At 36.3% G+C, this 16,564-nt stretch overlaps 2 protein-coding genes across 3 annotated transcripts; one reads left to right on the forward strand and one right to left on the reverse strand.

The window, feature by feature from the left end:
- Positions 1 to 2,014: 2,014 nt before the first annotated feature.
- Positions 2,015 to 8,239, forward strand: LOC121998455 (probable alpha,alpha-trehalose-phosphate synthase [UDP-forming] 9). 2 transcript variants are annotated; one of them, XM_042553395.1, is made up of 5 exons: positions 2,015 to 2,308; positions 4,154 to 4,215; positions 5,052 to 7,145; positions 7,234 to 7,507; positions 7,597 to 8,239. In XM_042553395.1, the coding sequence occupies exons 3-5, from the start codon at positions 5,164 to 5,166 to the stop codon at positions 7,918 to 7,920; spliced, it is 2,580 nt and encodes an 859-aa protein (XP_042409329.1). In that variant the 5' UTR covers positions 2,015 to 2,308; positions 4,154 to 4,215; positions 5,052 to 5,163; the 3' UTR covers positions 7,921 to 8,239. The 2 variants fall into 2 exon arrangements, with proteins under 2 accessions (XP_042409329.1, XP_042409328.1); XM_042553394.1 differs by lacking the exon at positions 4,154 to 4,215.
- A 285-nt stretch (positions 8,240 to 8,524) lies between these two features.
- Positions 8,525 to 10,278, reverse strand: LOC121998456 (RING-H2 finger protein ATL46-like). Its single transcript, XM_042553396.1, has one exon. It carries the CDS (start codon positions 10,102 to 10,104, stop codon positions 9,106 to 9,108), a length of 999 nt encoding a protein of 332 aa, XP_042409330.1. The 5' UTR covers positions 10,105 to 10,278; the 3' UTR covers positions 8,525 to 9,105.
- Between the last annotated feature and the right edge of the window lie 6,286 nt (positions 10,279 to 16,564).

Consider the following 16,564-nt stretch of genomic DNA (forward strand, 5'->3'; position numbering starts at 1 on the left):
GGCCAAGGTGGGAGTAGGTTTGATTATCTCTCTAGAAACTTAACAACATGAATAATATTTTATATCGAATCACATTTTGTTTATAATGTTATTATTCTGATCCTATTTGTAGTGAATTTAAATTTATTTCTTGTGTTATTAATATGTGAAATTGATATTAAAATGTTATGACACGATTTGCATGATTTGTCACTAATTGTCAAACCCTATTTTGACCATCCATCGTGATTCTTCATGAAGATATAAATCTGTGTTCTCTTGCTTAAGTTAGAAGATTCTTATATTTTGCTGACAGTATCTTTGATTAAAAAAAATGAGTTTTATAATAATGATAACATTGTTATTTTTATATGTAAATTTTAATATATATAAATCATAAAATACTCTTAACCGATTAAATTTCCATTAATGATAATTAATTGCTTTGGCGGTCCAATCTTATCCAATTGTGTTTTGTCAACGATTAATTAATTATGCACGCAATGGCCTCGTCTAATAAAAATGATTAAATACAAAATATATATATATATATATATATATATATATATATATATATATATATATATAATTTTCTTTTTCCTCATAATTTTTTAAAATTAATTTTTAAATGGATAGTAAATTAAGAGTGTAAATGATCCAAGTCATTCATGAGTCACTAATGAACGACTGTGTCAAAACTCAACTCGCGTTTAAAGTTGATCCCGTTCGAAACGGTTTGATTTTTAATTCAATTATTACTGGATTAGTGGTTCATCAAGTCAAATGAACAAATAAAAATATATATTTTATAATACATAATATATAATATATAAATTTATTTATTAATAAATAAATAAAATCGAGCTTGGGCTCAAGCTTAAGCTTGAGCCTATAATTAAATATGAAGTTCAAACACAAATTGAGATAGCATAAATCGAATCGAGCTAAGCTTTAGTCTAATTCAAGTTCGGCTTAACTCGTTTACATTCGAATGCCAAACCATTAATTTATAGAGGAATGCAAGAGAATATTTATTGAGGAAAATTGAATTTGCCAAACACTCTTCGAAAGTCCTATCCATGTTGATAAATTTTAAATTAACTTAATCCAACTTTTAAGGCAATCAACTTTTAATTAATTATTTTTTCAAAACCTAATCCCGGCATTATGGATAATGGTGCATGACACGTTAATTAAAGAGCAAAAATATTGAAAAGGATGCACTTATTTTTATTTTAGGCAAAGACATCCTATTTTTAAAAAGTTATAAAAAAAATGCTCACAAATATTCTTATTTTAACATAACAATTATAATTGTATAATAATAGTTAAAAATAATTTCAGCTTTATCAAATTCAAACCCTAAACTTTGATGACAACATGAGAAGACATAATTATAAATATTATAATAATACTAAAGTGGTGCGTATCAAATTTGAATATTTTAATCAAATTGATAAAAAAACAATGTAATATTAATAATATTCAATAAACAATAATTTTAAATAAAATTAGACAAAGAATAAAAAATATTAAATTGATATAATAATATTGAAATGAGAATATTTGCGAGATGAAAAATATAATAGGATAATAACTAGTAAAATCCTACAATTTGGATTTCATCTAACTCATTTGATTTCCATTTGCTAATTTTATTTAAAATCATCTTATTTTAATTGATCCTACTTTTGTTTTTTTTGGTAAAAATTCTTAATTAATTTATTTTTAACGTCACATCAAAACCTTCCTATCTCTATTTTATAAGGATATGGTCCAGTGTTCCAATTAGGTACCCAACCTTATCCAATCCTAACTTTACTCATAATTTAATATGAACATATATATTAAATTTCCTGAAGAACGAGGGTGTTTTTGAAATAGAGCCAGTGGCAGTTGTCGTAAATAATGGCATATTGATGGACTAAATGAATTCAAGGGAAAGAAGGATTTATTGAAATATTTTAGAAAAAATATTATTAGTAATAAATAAAATTAAATAAATGGATAAACATTTATTAGAGAGAGAGAGGGAGAGAGAGAGAGGAAGCATGGCGAGGAGCGCTATAAAATGAATAAAGCCGAGATTTAATGCCGTCCAGTTCGATCCCCTTCCTCGCCGAACGTTTCCGTCTCCGCTCCGTTACAACTGGTCTGGCCCTCCGCTTCGTCGCCATCTCGAATCCGGGCAGAGAGCGAGGGGGGAAGAAGGGACGCCATCTCTCGAGCTGCTTTGACTGCGCCGACGAAGTCTTTGTGCGCGTCTCGGCCGCCTTCTTCGAGCCCTCCGTAAGATCGAGGCTTTCTCTCCGCGTTGCCGCACTTGTAGGTGAGTGCCACTGGATTTTGCTTTTCGTTCTCCCGTTGTTAGACTCGGTGATTCTGATGTTAGGATGTCCCTAGCGGGTGATTCTTGATGGATTTGTTTGTGTTGAGAAAGTTTGGATCGAAAGGTTGGGTTTGGGAGATTGCCCTGGTGTTGTTTGGTTTGGGAGATTCTAGATGAGCTTGCCTCTGTCGGTCGAATTTGTTGTTTTCCAAAACCAAAAAAAAAAAAATCGAATTATATCTGTCGCCACTACTGTTTATGCATACGTGAGGAGAGTATTTCTACAATGGTCGGATTTTGTTTCACTTTTTTGTTCTTGTTGGTTTGTTTGCGGATATTTTTTTTTTAGGTTTATCTCTTGTGTCCACATATGGAAAAATGAGGTGATTATTTGGAAACGGTCGTAATAATTAAGTTGACTTTGGCGTTTTTACATTTGTAGACGGCTTTTATGTGCTTTCTTGGTTTTTCATTATCTTTTCATGCTTATCTCAGAGACGGTTTCAATTCTTACCACAGGAAGAATTTTGCTTAGTGCTATGTTTTAGCCGACCCCACCTTATGAGATAAGGTTTGATTGTTGCTGTTGCTAGAAAGTTTTGTTTGATTAAAACTTACGTCTTAAACTTACAAGACCAGTATCATATTCCTAAGACTGTAAAAAGCAATCCAGTATTTATTGTGATGACCGATTGAAAAGGGCATTGCCATTATGTTTATTAAATGGATGTTCTAAATCTGCGTGACTGACTTGAATGTAGACCTTTAGATAAACCCTTAATTGGTACACCTGATTATCTCGGTCAGTTTTCTAGGTGGTGTTGTACAAAATTGGAGTTCATGTCACAGCCGAGGCTACCAGATTTGTTGTTATAAATTCCCTACTTTCAGATGCAATAGTCAGGTCAGCACATCATCATGGCAGCCACAGTCAGTTAGTAATGGCGATCCCATTTAGCAACGATTTATCTTTATGTGAGCAACACCAATGATTTTGTGACTTCTAGTGTTTCCTTCAGGTGGTGCTGGTGAGGTTTCAATCAGGAGGGGGGATGTCTAAATGGATTCTGCAGGGGGATTGAGGGTGATTAGAAGCAATAAGTTATTTTTACCCTTGTTGCTAAATTGGAAGTTTGCATGCCTTGCCCTTAGTTATTTTTGCAAATATGACTTGGTGATAGATTTAGCGGTGTTTCATATTCAGTTATATTTTAGAATTATCAATAACTAAGCCTTTAAAGTTGCTCTTTCTCAAAATTTGGTTGTCAAGTTCTTAAGTGATGGGATTTGTCTTTTGGGGGTGCCAAGTAAAATTTACCAGCACTCATTTTAATGTTAAACTGGTCTTTTCAACCATTTGTCTTCTTATTCCTATTTGATTTAAAGATTAGGACAACGATAATGGATTGTAATGATCACATTATGCATAAAAACAATTATCATTAACCAAATCACTCTGCATGTTGAAAGGTTTATTAAGTATAAAAGAAATCCAAATCTTTCTGATTTTCAATTATTGTAACATTCAAAGAGTACATTTTTGGTCAAGAAACTTTACCAAAGAATTCCTACTATATAACCGTATAAAAGGAAAAAGTATTTACTAGAATCAGAAATGCTCAACCTCTGGATCTATCAAAAGCACTGATATAATTGCTGAAGTGTTCTAGATGCGTCTGTTTTTGGTAAAATTGAAATAATAGTTTGATTCAAAGAAGTCTTAGCATAACATCCTGTGATATATGTTCTGTATCTCTTTTCCGTCTTGCAACATACCTGTTTATATAAATTATAAACTGTGTGTGTTTGTGATTATGTTTGGTTACTCAAGATTTTCCTTTCCAGACTTAACAGTCACTTAAGCATCATCAAGTCTCCTGAATTAGGCCTCATCTGGTTCTTTGTTGGTTAGTTCAAGTTGTCTTTTCACTTCATTTTTACAGTTGCAGTTTGTGATTTTTTTTACAATGTTTGATACCTTTTCATTTTAATAGAAAACTGATAGTCATAGAGAGATTGATGATCTAAATACATTGTACTGACTGCAGTTGTTGAACCTAATCAGTTATTCCTTGTGCATGTGTTTTTAAAGATATTGCTCATTTTGGGAGTCTAGATATTCAATAAATAAGTGAAGATATAGGGATCTTGTTCCTCCAGGCTGGTTCATGCTTAAAATCTGTAACTTGCCCTTTATTTTATGTATGATAACTCCTCTTCAAGTACAGAAAATCAGACATCACAAATATTCAATAACTTCCAAGCTGTGCTGATTTACGTTTAATCAGTAACTGATTACACACAATGAAATCTCGCAAATTCTAGTACCCTTTAGTTTTGCACAATGAAATCACTTTCCAGTTGTGATATAGTTGGCAAACCTTGACATTCTAGGAATCCTGTCTATTGTTAATTTTTGGTTAATTTATTGTATGTATATTCAACCTTTTCATTAAAAATAAAGCATGTATGTGTGTGTATGTATGCATGCATGCATGCATGCATGTATGTTATCATTATTTAACAAGTGATTATATGCCTGTAAAAGTATGAAATTTTAAATTTGACAAAATGTGTTGAAATTGCAATGATCTGTGAACATACATTTTTGTGTGAGTAGATGCTCGATGGTAATTAATATATCATTATGAAAACCTTGAAGATTTTATGTATCCTTTTTGGGTTGTTCCTGCTGAGCAGACTGTTTAATGGTTTTTGATATGCGGCCTTTGTTTGTTTACAGTTTCAATTCTTGGAATTCCTCCTGTATATGAACTTTGGCAGTTTTTGAGGTGGTACTTGTAATTGAGAGGCTCTTCTGCTGTGGTCATCGAGATTCATAGAGCTTTGCAAAAATGTTGTCAAAATCATGTGCCAACCTTTTTGAATTAGGGTCTGATAATGCAATGGAGTTTGATACTATTAAATCACTTTCTAGAGTGATGACGACAGTAGGAATCATAAATAATATTGATGGAGCAAGTACTAATGAAGATTCATGTTCCCCTATATTATCAATCCAGAGCCGCAGAATCATTGTAGCCAACTTCCTTCCACTGAACTCTGTGAAAGATCAAAAAACTGGACGATGGTGTTTTGCATGGGATGATGACTCACTTCTATTTCAACTTAAAGATGGTTTTTCTTCTGATACTGAAGTAATTTATGTAGGAAATCTTAAGGCTGATGTAGACATTAGTGAGCAAGAAGAAGTTGCACAGAAGCTTTTGGCAGAATTTAGGTGCATGCCAACATTCCTCCCCCCTGACCTCTTTAAGAGGTACTACCACGGGTTCTGCAAGCAGCAACTTTGGCCTCTTTTCCATTACATGCTTCCTATCTGCCTTCATAAGGGTGACCTCTTTGATCGTTCTCTTTTTCAAGCTTACATTTCAGTAAACAAAAAATTTGCAGATAAGGTTTTGGAGGTAATGAACTCGGACAATGACAGTGTGTGGATCCATGATTATCACCTTATGCTTCTTCCTACATTCTTAAGGAAACGACTAAACCGGGCAAAGATTGGTTTCTTCCTTCATAGCCCATTTCCCTCATCTGAATTATACCGAACATTACCGGTCAGAGAGGAAATACTCAAGGCACTGCTTAATGCTGATTTAATTGGCTTCCAGACATATGATTATGCAAGACACTTCTTATCTTGCTGTAGCAGGATGTTGGGACTGAACTATGAGTCAAAACGTGGCTATATTGGACTTGAATACTATGGTCGTACTGTGAACATCAAGATTCTCTCAGTGGGTGTTCACATTGGCCGACTTCATTCTTTACTGAATCAACCTGAAACAATTTCAAAAGTTCAAGAGATTGAGGAAAAGTTCAAGGGGAAGAAATTGTTGCTCGGTGTGGATGACATGGATATATTTAAAGGCATTAGCCTAAAGTTGCTAGCATTGGAACTTCTGCTGGAGAGGAGTCCTAGTCTTAGAGGAAATGTTGTCCTTGTGCAGATTGTAAATCCTGCTAGAAGCACAGGAAAAGATGTAAAAGAAGCAAATGAGGAAGCAAAATCTATCGCTAAAAGGATAAACAATTCATATGGCACTTCAGACTACGAGCCAGTGGTACTTATTGACCAGCCTATACCTCTCCATGAAAAAATCGCTTTTTATGTGGCAGCTGAATGCTGCATTGTAAATGCAGTGAGGGATGGAATGAACTTAGTTTCTTACGAGTATGTAGTTTGTAGGCAGGGAACAGAGATAATGGATATGAGTAGACATATCAGTATTGGCAGTTCCCATGCGAGCACACTCATTGTATCCGAGTTCGTTGGTTGCTCTCCATCACTTAGTGGAGCTTTTAGAGTGAACCCTTGGAGTACAGAGGATGTTTGTGATGCTTTGTATCAATCCTTGAAATTGGAAGATTCAGAAAAACAGTTGCGCCATGAAAAGCATTATCGTTATGTCAGCTCACATCATGTTTCTTACTGGGCTAGCAGTTTTTCTCAGGATCTGGAGAGAGCATGCAAGGACCACTACAGTCGAAGATGTTGGGCTCTTGGCTTTGGTTTAAATTTCCGGGTTCTTTTCCTTTCGCCTAATTTTAGGAAATTGACATTAAGCCATATTTTATCAGCCTATAAAAACACTTGCAGACGGGCTATATTTTTGGATTATGATGGTACCATTATGTCTGAAACATCTGTTAACAAAACTCCAAGTGCAGAAACCTTATCTATCCTGAACAGCTTATGCAGTGATCCAAATAATACTGTATTTCTCGTTAGCGGGAGAGGCAGGGAGTCTCTTGGTGATTGGTTTTCTTCGTGTGAAAACCTGGGAATTGCTGCTGAACATGGCTATTTCATCAGGTACATAAGTAAAAAGCCCTTAGGCTGCTAAGTTTGCAATTTATAATTGCTTGTTCCTGTTACAATCTAGTCTTATTCCAATCATTAGGTGGAGAAAGGATGCCGAGTGGGAATCAAGCTCCGTTCCTGTTGTCTTGGATTGGTTTAAGATAGCTGAACCTGTAATACAGCTGTACACCGAGACTACAGATGGCTCAAATGTAGAACTCAAGGAGAGTGCAATTGTGTGGCATCATCAATATGCAGATCCTGACTTTGGTTCATGTCAAGCCAAAGAACTGCTAGATCATCTCGAAAGTGTTCTTGCAAACGAACCAGTAGTTGTCAAGCGGGGTCAGCATATCGTGGAAGTAAAACCACAGGTATGTGCTTTAGTGTTAGCCATTCAAGTTCGTGATTGCTCTATTTCTTGCTGTATTTGGAAAGTTGATAAGAGGAATATCACGTGCAGGGAGTGAGTAAAGGGGTGGTCGTCGAGAAGCTTATTGGGACCTTGACCAAGAGTGGGAAGCCCCCAGATTTCGTGCTGTGCATTGGGGACGACCGATCCGATGAAGATATGTTTGAAAGTATCAACAGCACAGCTTCAAGCAATCAGTTTCCCTCTGTTCCTGAAGTTTTTGCATGCACCGTTGGGCAAAAACCAAGCAAAGCCAAATATTATGTCGAAGATTGCAGCGAAGTGATAAGGTTGTTGCACGGCATCTCTTCTTTCTCAACTCAAAATCACAGAGACAAGCAGCACAGTCAGGTTTCTTTCGAAAAGCTTTGTTGAGTTTGGTCATCGGACACATAATTTATTCAATTCATCTTCGACTAATGGAATCTGTGTATCCTGATGGTCTTCCCATGACAGCTTTAGTCCGTGTTAGTTAACATCAAACGATACAACTTTCTTCCTTGCCAATCCCCATCACTCACACTCAGAAGGTTTCACAACCTTCATGAAGTAAAGACAATTTTGTCGCAAGTTCTCGTAATATATCGATGATGTCCCTGATGCATTCATTTGTGTATTTGGATTTGTTATATGTGTTCACTCATCCTATTTTACATTATTTTCAATAGGTGAAATATTATCATTAATTCCTCTACGTTTCGTATTAACATCTGTGATTGAGTTAAATTATATAGTTATGAAGATCATTAGCATTTTTATATGGTTTCCTTCAAATTTACAGTATTAAAGTTTTTGGTAATATCACTTTTGGGAAACTTCCAGCTCATCAACTATTGATAGCTTGCCCTCGTGTTATATTTGTATATGTTGGTTCTTATTGAAATATCGTATCTCGTGAATTTCCAATCCACAACTCCAAACAACTCATAATAATAGAGGAGAATGTTTCGGTACATCGACATTTGCACTTGTGTAATTGAATCAGTCACCCTCACAAGGATGCAAATGGCTACAAATGAGTTCTTTGCTGGAATCAATTGTGTGACAAAGGACTTCACTGATCACTAGAAGACAGATGCAAACATAAAAGAAAGCTGAATCTCCAGAACACATTTTGGCTCGAGCAGTGGCCACTATCAAGTTTGGCACAAGTGTGACAGCACAATAACATGGGCCCACGCAGAGGACTCAACCACTTGAAACCAAACCCCAGAAATAAATATTGATGCCAAAACAGTAGACTACGAATTCGCCTAACATGGAGAATAGTTCTAACATCTAAGCAGCATGTGCATGAGAAAATGGAGAGTTGTCTTTCTGGTAACCAAGGAATTCCACTCATCATTCTCTGAAACTCTCCAAGTTCTGTTCTAACCCTCTTGCAGGAACAAGAAAATTGATAGGTAAAGGTAGAAAGTATATTTATTTCATCATTTTGCTGTATGCATGGAAGCATGTTTGAAGAGCTTTCCATGCAGAGGATTCAGCCATTGAAAAAAACTAATCCATGAGAATAATCGGTGGCAAAATTTGTGTTGAGAAGAAGAATTGTCACCAGCATCACCAATTCGCTTTTATCTTCTTCCATGGCGAGCTTGCTTCGAGATCGGACGTGTTGGAATAAAGCGTCTTTTCTTTATTGTTACTCCATAACCAGATCTTTGACACGGAGAAGCTCTCCCGCCGGCAGCCGACGCCGAGTCGCTTCCCCTCTGCGGCCTCGTCGGCGCCGATCACTTCCCTTCCCCTGTTAGCGGAAGAGCAGCAGTTCTTGAAGGCGACGTGGAGCTCGGCGTCGGCCACCACGTACTGGTACGACCCCATCGAGAAGCACCTCCTCGCATCCAAGCTGAGGCGACGGCTGTTGCTGCTGCTCTCCCCTTCCTTGAATCTCCAATTCTTCATCACAATTCTGCCGCTTGAGTCGCCATGGGTGGTGCCCTCGGTGTCTCCGTGTCCGTCTCCCAAGTTCCTGAACTTGCCAAGCCTCACCGGGAACGCCTTCACTGCGGCGGTTTCTTCGACGGCGCATGCGTGGGGCTCTCCGGCGGCCTCCTCGTCGTCTTGGGTTCGGTCGCTGAAGTTGAATGCGATGTGTTCGATGGAAGATCTCTGAGGGAAGAGGGAGCCGCGGCAGAGGGGGCAGGTGGAGTTGGAGAGCAGCCACGTGTCAATGCAGGCGAGGTGGAAGGCGTGTCCGCAGACGGGCAGCAGGCGGAGCTCGTCGCCGGTGGCCGCGTCGAACTCGCAGAGGCAGACGGCGCAGTCGAAAGGCTCCTCCTTGGCCGCAACGAGGTCGGCGTAGAGGAACACCGGGAGCGCGTCGATGAAGGCCTGGTCGAGCCCGGAGTCGTGCTGGTGGAACAGCTGCTGCAGCCGTCGATCAGGCACCGACGACTCGCCGCCGCCGCCGTCCTGAGGCGGAGGAGAGCGGCGGCGCTTCCTGAAGACGAACCGAAAGAGGACGTGGACGAGGCCGGAAACAAAGAATGCAACGGCGAGGACAACGATGACGATGAGGAGCGCCGGGCGGATCTTGCTGCCCGATGAGCTGCTCATCGGAGGAATTGCGTCGTGCTTGGCTCGTAGAAAGATTTAAAGGCCATGGGAGATTGAGGATGAGGACAAAAGAAGATTGAGCAAGAATAGATTTTGGTGCTAGATTCGGTGTGATCCGAAGTTCCATGGCCGTGGATGCAGCATCTCCCTGTTTGTTACTGCTGCAAATGATAATGAGATGGCTTCTTGTTCGAAGAAATTGTTCTGATAATTAAAGAGCATGAACAGGAAAGGAAGGTACAGAATATTCCTTCCATCTGAAATTCTGGTCAGATTTGTATTAGATTAGATTAGAATATGATGTGGTGATAAAAGTAGCCGATTATAAAGGTCCGTCGGACAGACAATGTTCGATTGGAACAGACTTGGTCGAGCTGACCGTCCATAGAGTTCGGAACAGTATGGTAAGATCATCAGACCCTCAGTATGAAATGACAGAACACCAGGAGACAGGAGCGCTTGTCCGATCGGAAGGCGGCAGTCGATTATACCGAGTCACCGCGAAGAAGAATAGTCGAGGTCGACCGAGCGGAGGAGTCCCTAGCCGAGCGACTACCTCACTTGGCCGAGTAGCTGGATCATCGTCATACCTCTCAATATTCTTTTGAGAGATAGTACCGCTGCCACAAGGCATAGTCAACAGAAGGATCATACGACAGAAGCTTCCACTATCTTATCAAGAATATGCACACTCTGTTAAGGCATGTGTCAGAGATACTTTCCTGACAAGTTTTTCATATGACATATTAGAGAAGGTGTCCACGTCTCATGGACCATGCATGTCACCTACCAGGACTCTATATATAAAGGGGGGTTCATACACCGGTGGAGGTACGCATTATTCACTGTTTGCGTTTGTGCTATTGTTGCTCCATTTTCTTCTACAATTCTAGTGACTGACTTGAACGTCGGAGGACAAATGCCGAGGATCCCTCCCTCGCTTGGCACTCAAGGGCGGAGCTAGACAGCACGTTACCCGGGTTGTAGCCCAGGGGTCTTTTCCATTAATTTCCTCTTAAAATTTATTTTTATCTGATAATTTAACCTTGGGCCCCATTTTTTTTAAGTGGGCAGCCCGGGTGGCATCCAAATCCGTCGGAAAGAGGTAGAAATTTAGAAAAATATAAAATCCCTAATACTTTTTTTCGCATCCGCCCGATTCTCTTCCTTGCCAATTTCTCATCTGTCGATTTCTTCTTTCTCTTCAGTCTTCCCTGTCGATTTCTTCTCCGACTCGACAACTCCATTCCTCAGTCCTCTTTCGATTGTCTGGGCTACACCATACTCAAAGAAGTCATCTCTCCCTTCGACAAGAACGGAGCTCCCTCTTCTCCGCCTTTGAGTTTTCCATCTTTTCCCTCTCACCAACGCCAGCAACTTCACCACTTTAGCCACCACTGGCTAGAAGTGAGAAGGCCCGCCTATTCCAAACTGAGTCATGGCCAATCAGATGAAATTTTCTTGAAAAAAAAAATCAAATTTTGTTATTATTTTAGGGTTTTTCTATAATGTTGTTTTGTATTTATTGCATGTATACTTTCTTATTCTATTTTGGAATTTCTTTTGTTTTGCCCCATGAACAAAAAAAACCTAATCATCTAGGTGTGTCTTGTTAAACAGATACCTTACAGTTAAGAAAACGAGCAACTCTTTGTGATTTGTGAAGCTATACCAAGAGTTCAAACCTGATAAGAAAGAAGCCATCAATTGCTTCTTGATGAGATTATTCCTCTGTGGTTGTCTGCACCAAATCGCAGCATCCTCATCATTCGAGATTTGGATTTTTTTTTTTTTTAATACTAAGAGAGGTATTTTCTATCTTAGATTTTTAATTATTTTTTTTACTAATATTGTTCTTATGTATATTTTAAACTAGTTGATTTCTTAATTATTTTCTACTTTAAAATTTTGCTAATTTAAATTGTTCTTATGTGAAATATTAAATAACACAATCATAAATATTTATAGTACTTTTTTAATTCAACAAATAATGTTAAATTTTTAGCTACTATTATTACTGTTGAATCTATGTAGGCGAATATGAGATTTATACTAGCAATTGTATTAGAAATCGTACTTTAAGATTTATGAGATTCTAAGTTGATCATATGAAAATTTGTTTGTGTTAGGATATTTTAATGTCAAATTAGATTTATACTAGAAATTATATTAGAAATCGTTCTTTAAGATTTTGAGATTCTAAGTTGATCATGTCAAAATTTGTTTGTGTTAGGATATTTTAATGTTAAATCAAAAGAGAAAAAGGGGAAACAATATTCTATCATTCTTTAAGTCAAGAATTGATAATCCTTCATCATCCGAGAGGACCGAGACTAATACATCCATTTCTAATGAAGAGTTCGAACGCCCTTGTAAATCTCAAAGAGTTGAGTTTGATGAAACTTCACTCGAACGAGATCCTAGATTACGAATTCCAATGTGGCGATATCCTGTTAATTATCATGATGAAATTAGGCGAGCTTATATTAAAATGGGTCCATATCAACCTAAATTGCAAGAGTACCCGCGGTCTGAATCAGGAAATCAACATTGTCGATTTCAATATACATGGTTTAAAAAAGTTCCATGGTTAGAGTACTCTTCTTCAAAGGATGCAACATTTTATTTTCTATGTTACCTTTTTGAATTAAGTGAAGCACAACAATTTGATTTACAGTTGTAGGGTTTAAAAGTTGGAAACGCGTTAATGATGGAGTCAAGTGTGTCTTTTTGTCTCACATGGGAAGTTCTAATTCGGTGCATAATAAATCCGTAAAATCTGTTGTTGATGTGATGAATGTAACTCGACATATAGATAAAGTTATGAATCGAGAATTTTCTGAACAGATACAAAAGAATCGATTAAGACTTGTAGCAACAATTGAAAGTGTCTGTTGGCTTAGTTTGCAAGCATGTGGATTGAGAGGTCATGATGAATCTTCATATTCTCAGAATCGTGGTAATTTTATTGAGATGCTAAAACTTTTGGGGAAATGGAATGCTAGTATAGGCAATGTTATCTTAAAGAAAGCTCTGGGAAATGCAAAGTATACCTCACCAGAAGTTCAAAAAGGAATTTTGCATATTATTGGTAACAGAATTAGAAATAAAATTCGTTATGAAATTGGAGATTCTAAGTTTTGTATTTTGGTGGATGAAGCAAAGGATGTATCTAACAAAGAACAAATGACTATAATTTTGAGATTTGTTGATGTCCATGGTTTTTTGCAAGAGCGTTTTTTCTAAATTGTGCATGTTCATGACACCACAGCTGCAACGCTTAAGAAAGAAATATGTGATGCCCTCACTAGATATAATCTAGAAATACATAATATGCGAGGTCAAGGATATGACAGTGCTAGAAACATAAGTGGTGCTTTTAATGGATTGCAAGGTTTATTTCTTAAAAATTGCCCCTATGCATATTATGTACATTACTTTGCCCACCGACTCTAGTTAGCGTTGTTGCAGCTGCTGAAAGTGAGATCTCTAAATGCTTTTCTTTTCGAATATGATGCTTATTGTTAATCTTGTTACATCTTCTTCCAAACGCAATGTTGAGTTACAATTTGCTCAAGTTAATGAAATTGCACGTTCTGTTGTTGCTGGTGAATGTGAGATTGGGCGAGGAGCTAATCAGATTGGTACTTTGTATCGAGCCAGAACTACTCGTTGGAGCTCCCATTTTGAGTCTATTTGTAACTTAATAGATAAGTACAATGCAACTATTAATGTGCTTGAAAGCATTATCACTGATGGTTCCTCTACTTCGATGCGTGGGGAAGCTGGTGTTTCATTAATGGTGATGAAATCTTTTGATTTTATTTTTATTTTTCATTTGATGCATAAAATTATGAGGATCACATATTTACTTTGTCATGCCTTGCAATAAAAATCTCTTGATATCATAAATGCAATGGATTTGGTCTCTACAACTAAAACACTTCTTCTGACATTGAGAAATGATGGTTTTGATATTCTTCTTTCATATGTCAAATCATTTTGCACTAGATTGGACATATACCAGAGATGAGTGCTCGTTATAAGCATTCTAGTCATTCATGCCAACAAAATGATACCATCATAGTTGAGCATCAGTTTTATTATGATATATTTAATGCTGCAATAGATTTTCAGTTGGAAGAGTTAAACTCTAGATTCAGTGATGAGATAGTAGAACTTCTTATGCTTAGCTCTACTTTGAATCCAAAAGATAATTTTAAGTGGTTCAACATTGATAAGATTTGTATGCTTGCTGAGAAGTATTATCTTGAGGACTTCACTGAACAAGAAATGTATAATTTGAGGTGTCAACTACAACATTATGAGCTTGATATAGTTTGTCATGAAATTTTTAGAAAAATGTCCACTATCTTATAATTGTGTCGAGGGTTATTTGAAACAAAAAAATGCAATACTATAATTTGATTGATAAGTTGATCCGTTTAGTTTTAACTTTGCCTATTTCTACGACAACTACAGAGTGTGCATTTTCGGCTATGAAGCATGTTAAAACAATTCTTCGTAATAGAATGGAAGAGAATTTTCTGACAGATTCTATGATTATCTACATTGAAAGAGAGTTTGCTTTAAGTATTGATTCAGATTCTATAATTATATTGATGAATATTATACTTTGAAGAATCATAAATCACAACTTCAGTAACATATATATGGATCATCTTTGTATTTTTGGAGTTTAGTATTGAAGCTATGCATAGTGCATGCCAGAACACAAAACTTAGTTTGGTATTGAAGGTATGCATTTACTAGGTGAAATTGAATGTTTGAGATAAAATTGTCTGCTTTTACATTATTCACTGTTCAACTTTAACCAAGGTTTCTGCATATTAAAATTTTGCAAGCTTTGGATCAACCACTGTGCCATTTTATATGTCATAACCTATTTAGCTTGTAGTCTTGTTTACTTCGCAAGAATCTTTTATGATGTTATTTTCTCAGATTAAGTTATTGTAACATAGTTATTGACTTACTTTTTGTTGTCATTTTTAGGAGTATCAAAGTATTTCATAAATGAAGTTAGATTATACCATTGGATCACCACTAAAGCCAGTCTTTTACCGTCCTTGTTCATGGTATATTGATATTCCAAAGTCAATAGGAGAACTTTGGGTGATACTATTAGAAACTTCTTCCTACATTTTCATGGATCAAACTACTTAAGACATCAAATAATTTGTCGAAGTGAAAAACTGCAGAATTTTTCTGTAAGCATATTTACTCTTTATTCACTATTTTTTGTTTTAAATGTTTAGTTGAGACTTGAGATGCTATATTTGGTTACAGTTACATTGGCATGTGGCATATCATGTTTGAAAGTTATTTGAATGTATATTAGTCTTTTTGTTAGATTTTGATTTTCTATCCGTTTTAAATATAATTTTTTTTTGCAGAACTCAAGAAGAACTGCCAATGGATTTTACAGAACTTGATTTTGGCCACTCAACCTAGACTTATTATATTTTAAATTAATGAGGTGAGGTTAGCTTTCTATTTCATGCTATTGAGCTTAATACATCAAGGTATTCTTGATATTTTGGATTTGCTAATGAATTGACCTGCACTCTCGGATTTTGCAGGATTCGACCTAAAAATACTACAAATGTCATCCTTATTGATGTAGCTCATACTAGTGGAACATGGTTACCTTTTGTCTAGAATTTGATGTGATTTCAACTCTAGAGTTTTGGTTACCTATTCGATGTGTTTGTCTAGTCCCATAAGTTATGTGATTCTACTCAACTTTAGACTTTACTCAATTTTAGACCTTTATAAATCTTTTAATAATTTACATTCTGATATATTTTTAGTACGCATTATTTTTTTTATCTGTTTGGTTGATAAATGAGTTTTTGTATGGATTTGAGTTGAAATAAAAGATACATGTTATAACTATTCTATTTATCTTGTAAAAGATATTTTTAGAATATTTTCATGTGATAATATTATAGGTTTCTCTGAATATCTATTTTTTTTAAATACTAAGGAAATTAGTGATAAAAATTTAATTCCGTCGTTATATTTAGCGATAGCTATTAAATTTCATCGCTAAATTAGTGACGAAATTAAATTTTTATCCCAAAATACATTACCGATCAAAATTTTTGCAACCAACAATTTCGATGTTAATTTTTAATTGTTGTTTGTTCATGTCTAATGAATATATATCTTATTTTATTTTCTGTTAAAAAATTTTTAGCCTGAGTAAATAATAAATCCTAGCTTCGTCATTGTTGGCATTGACGTTACTTATTTTATAAAGTGGGGTGTGATCTACATCTAGTCAATATATTAGTGACATCCTCAATTAGTCACCTTTTCATTTTCGGACAGGATTAGACTAGACGATCCGAGTTCGGTCCGAAAAAGCGAAAGGTTTGTCTACCAAAGTGCAGGTAGACTTTGCCTCGAGTCTTCAATCTATGAGTTGGATAGTGTT

The sequence above is a fragment of the Zingiber officinale genome, chromosome 6A (assembly GCF_018446385.1).
Source record: "Zingiber officinale cultivar Zhangliang chromosome 6A, Zo_v1.1, whole genome shotgun sequence".
Taxonomy (NCBI): domain Eukaryota; kingdom Viridiplantae; phylum Streptophyta; class Magnoliopsida; order Zingiberales; family Zingiberaceae; genus Zingiber; species Zingiber officinale.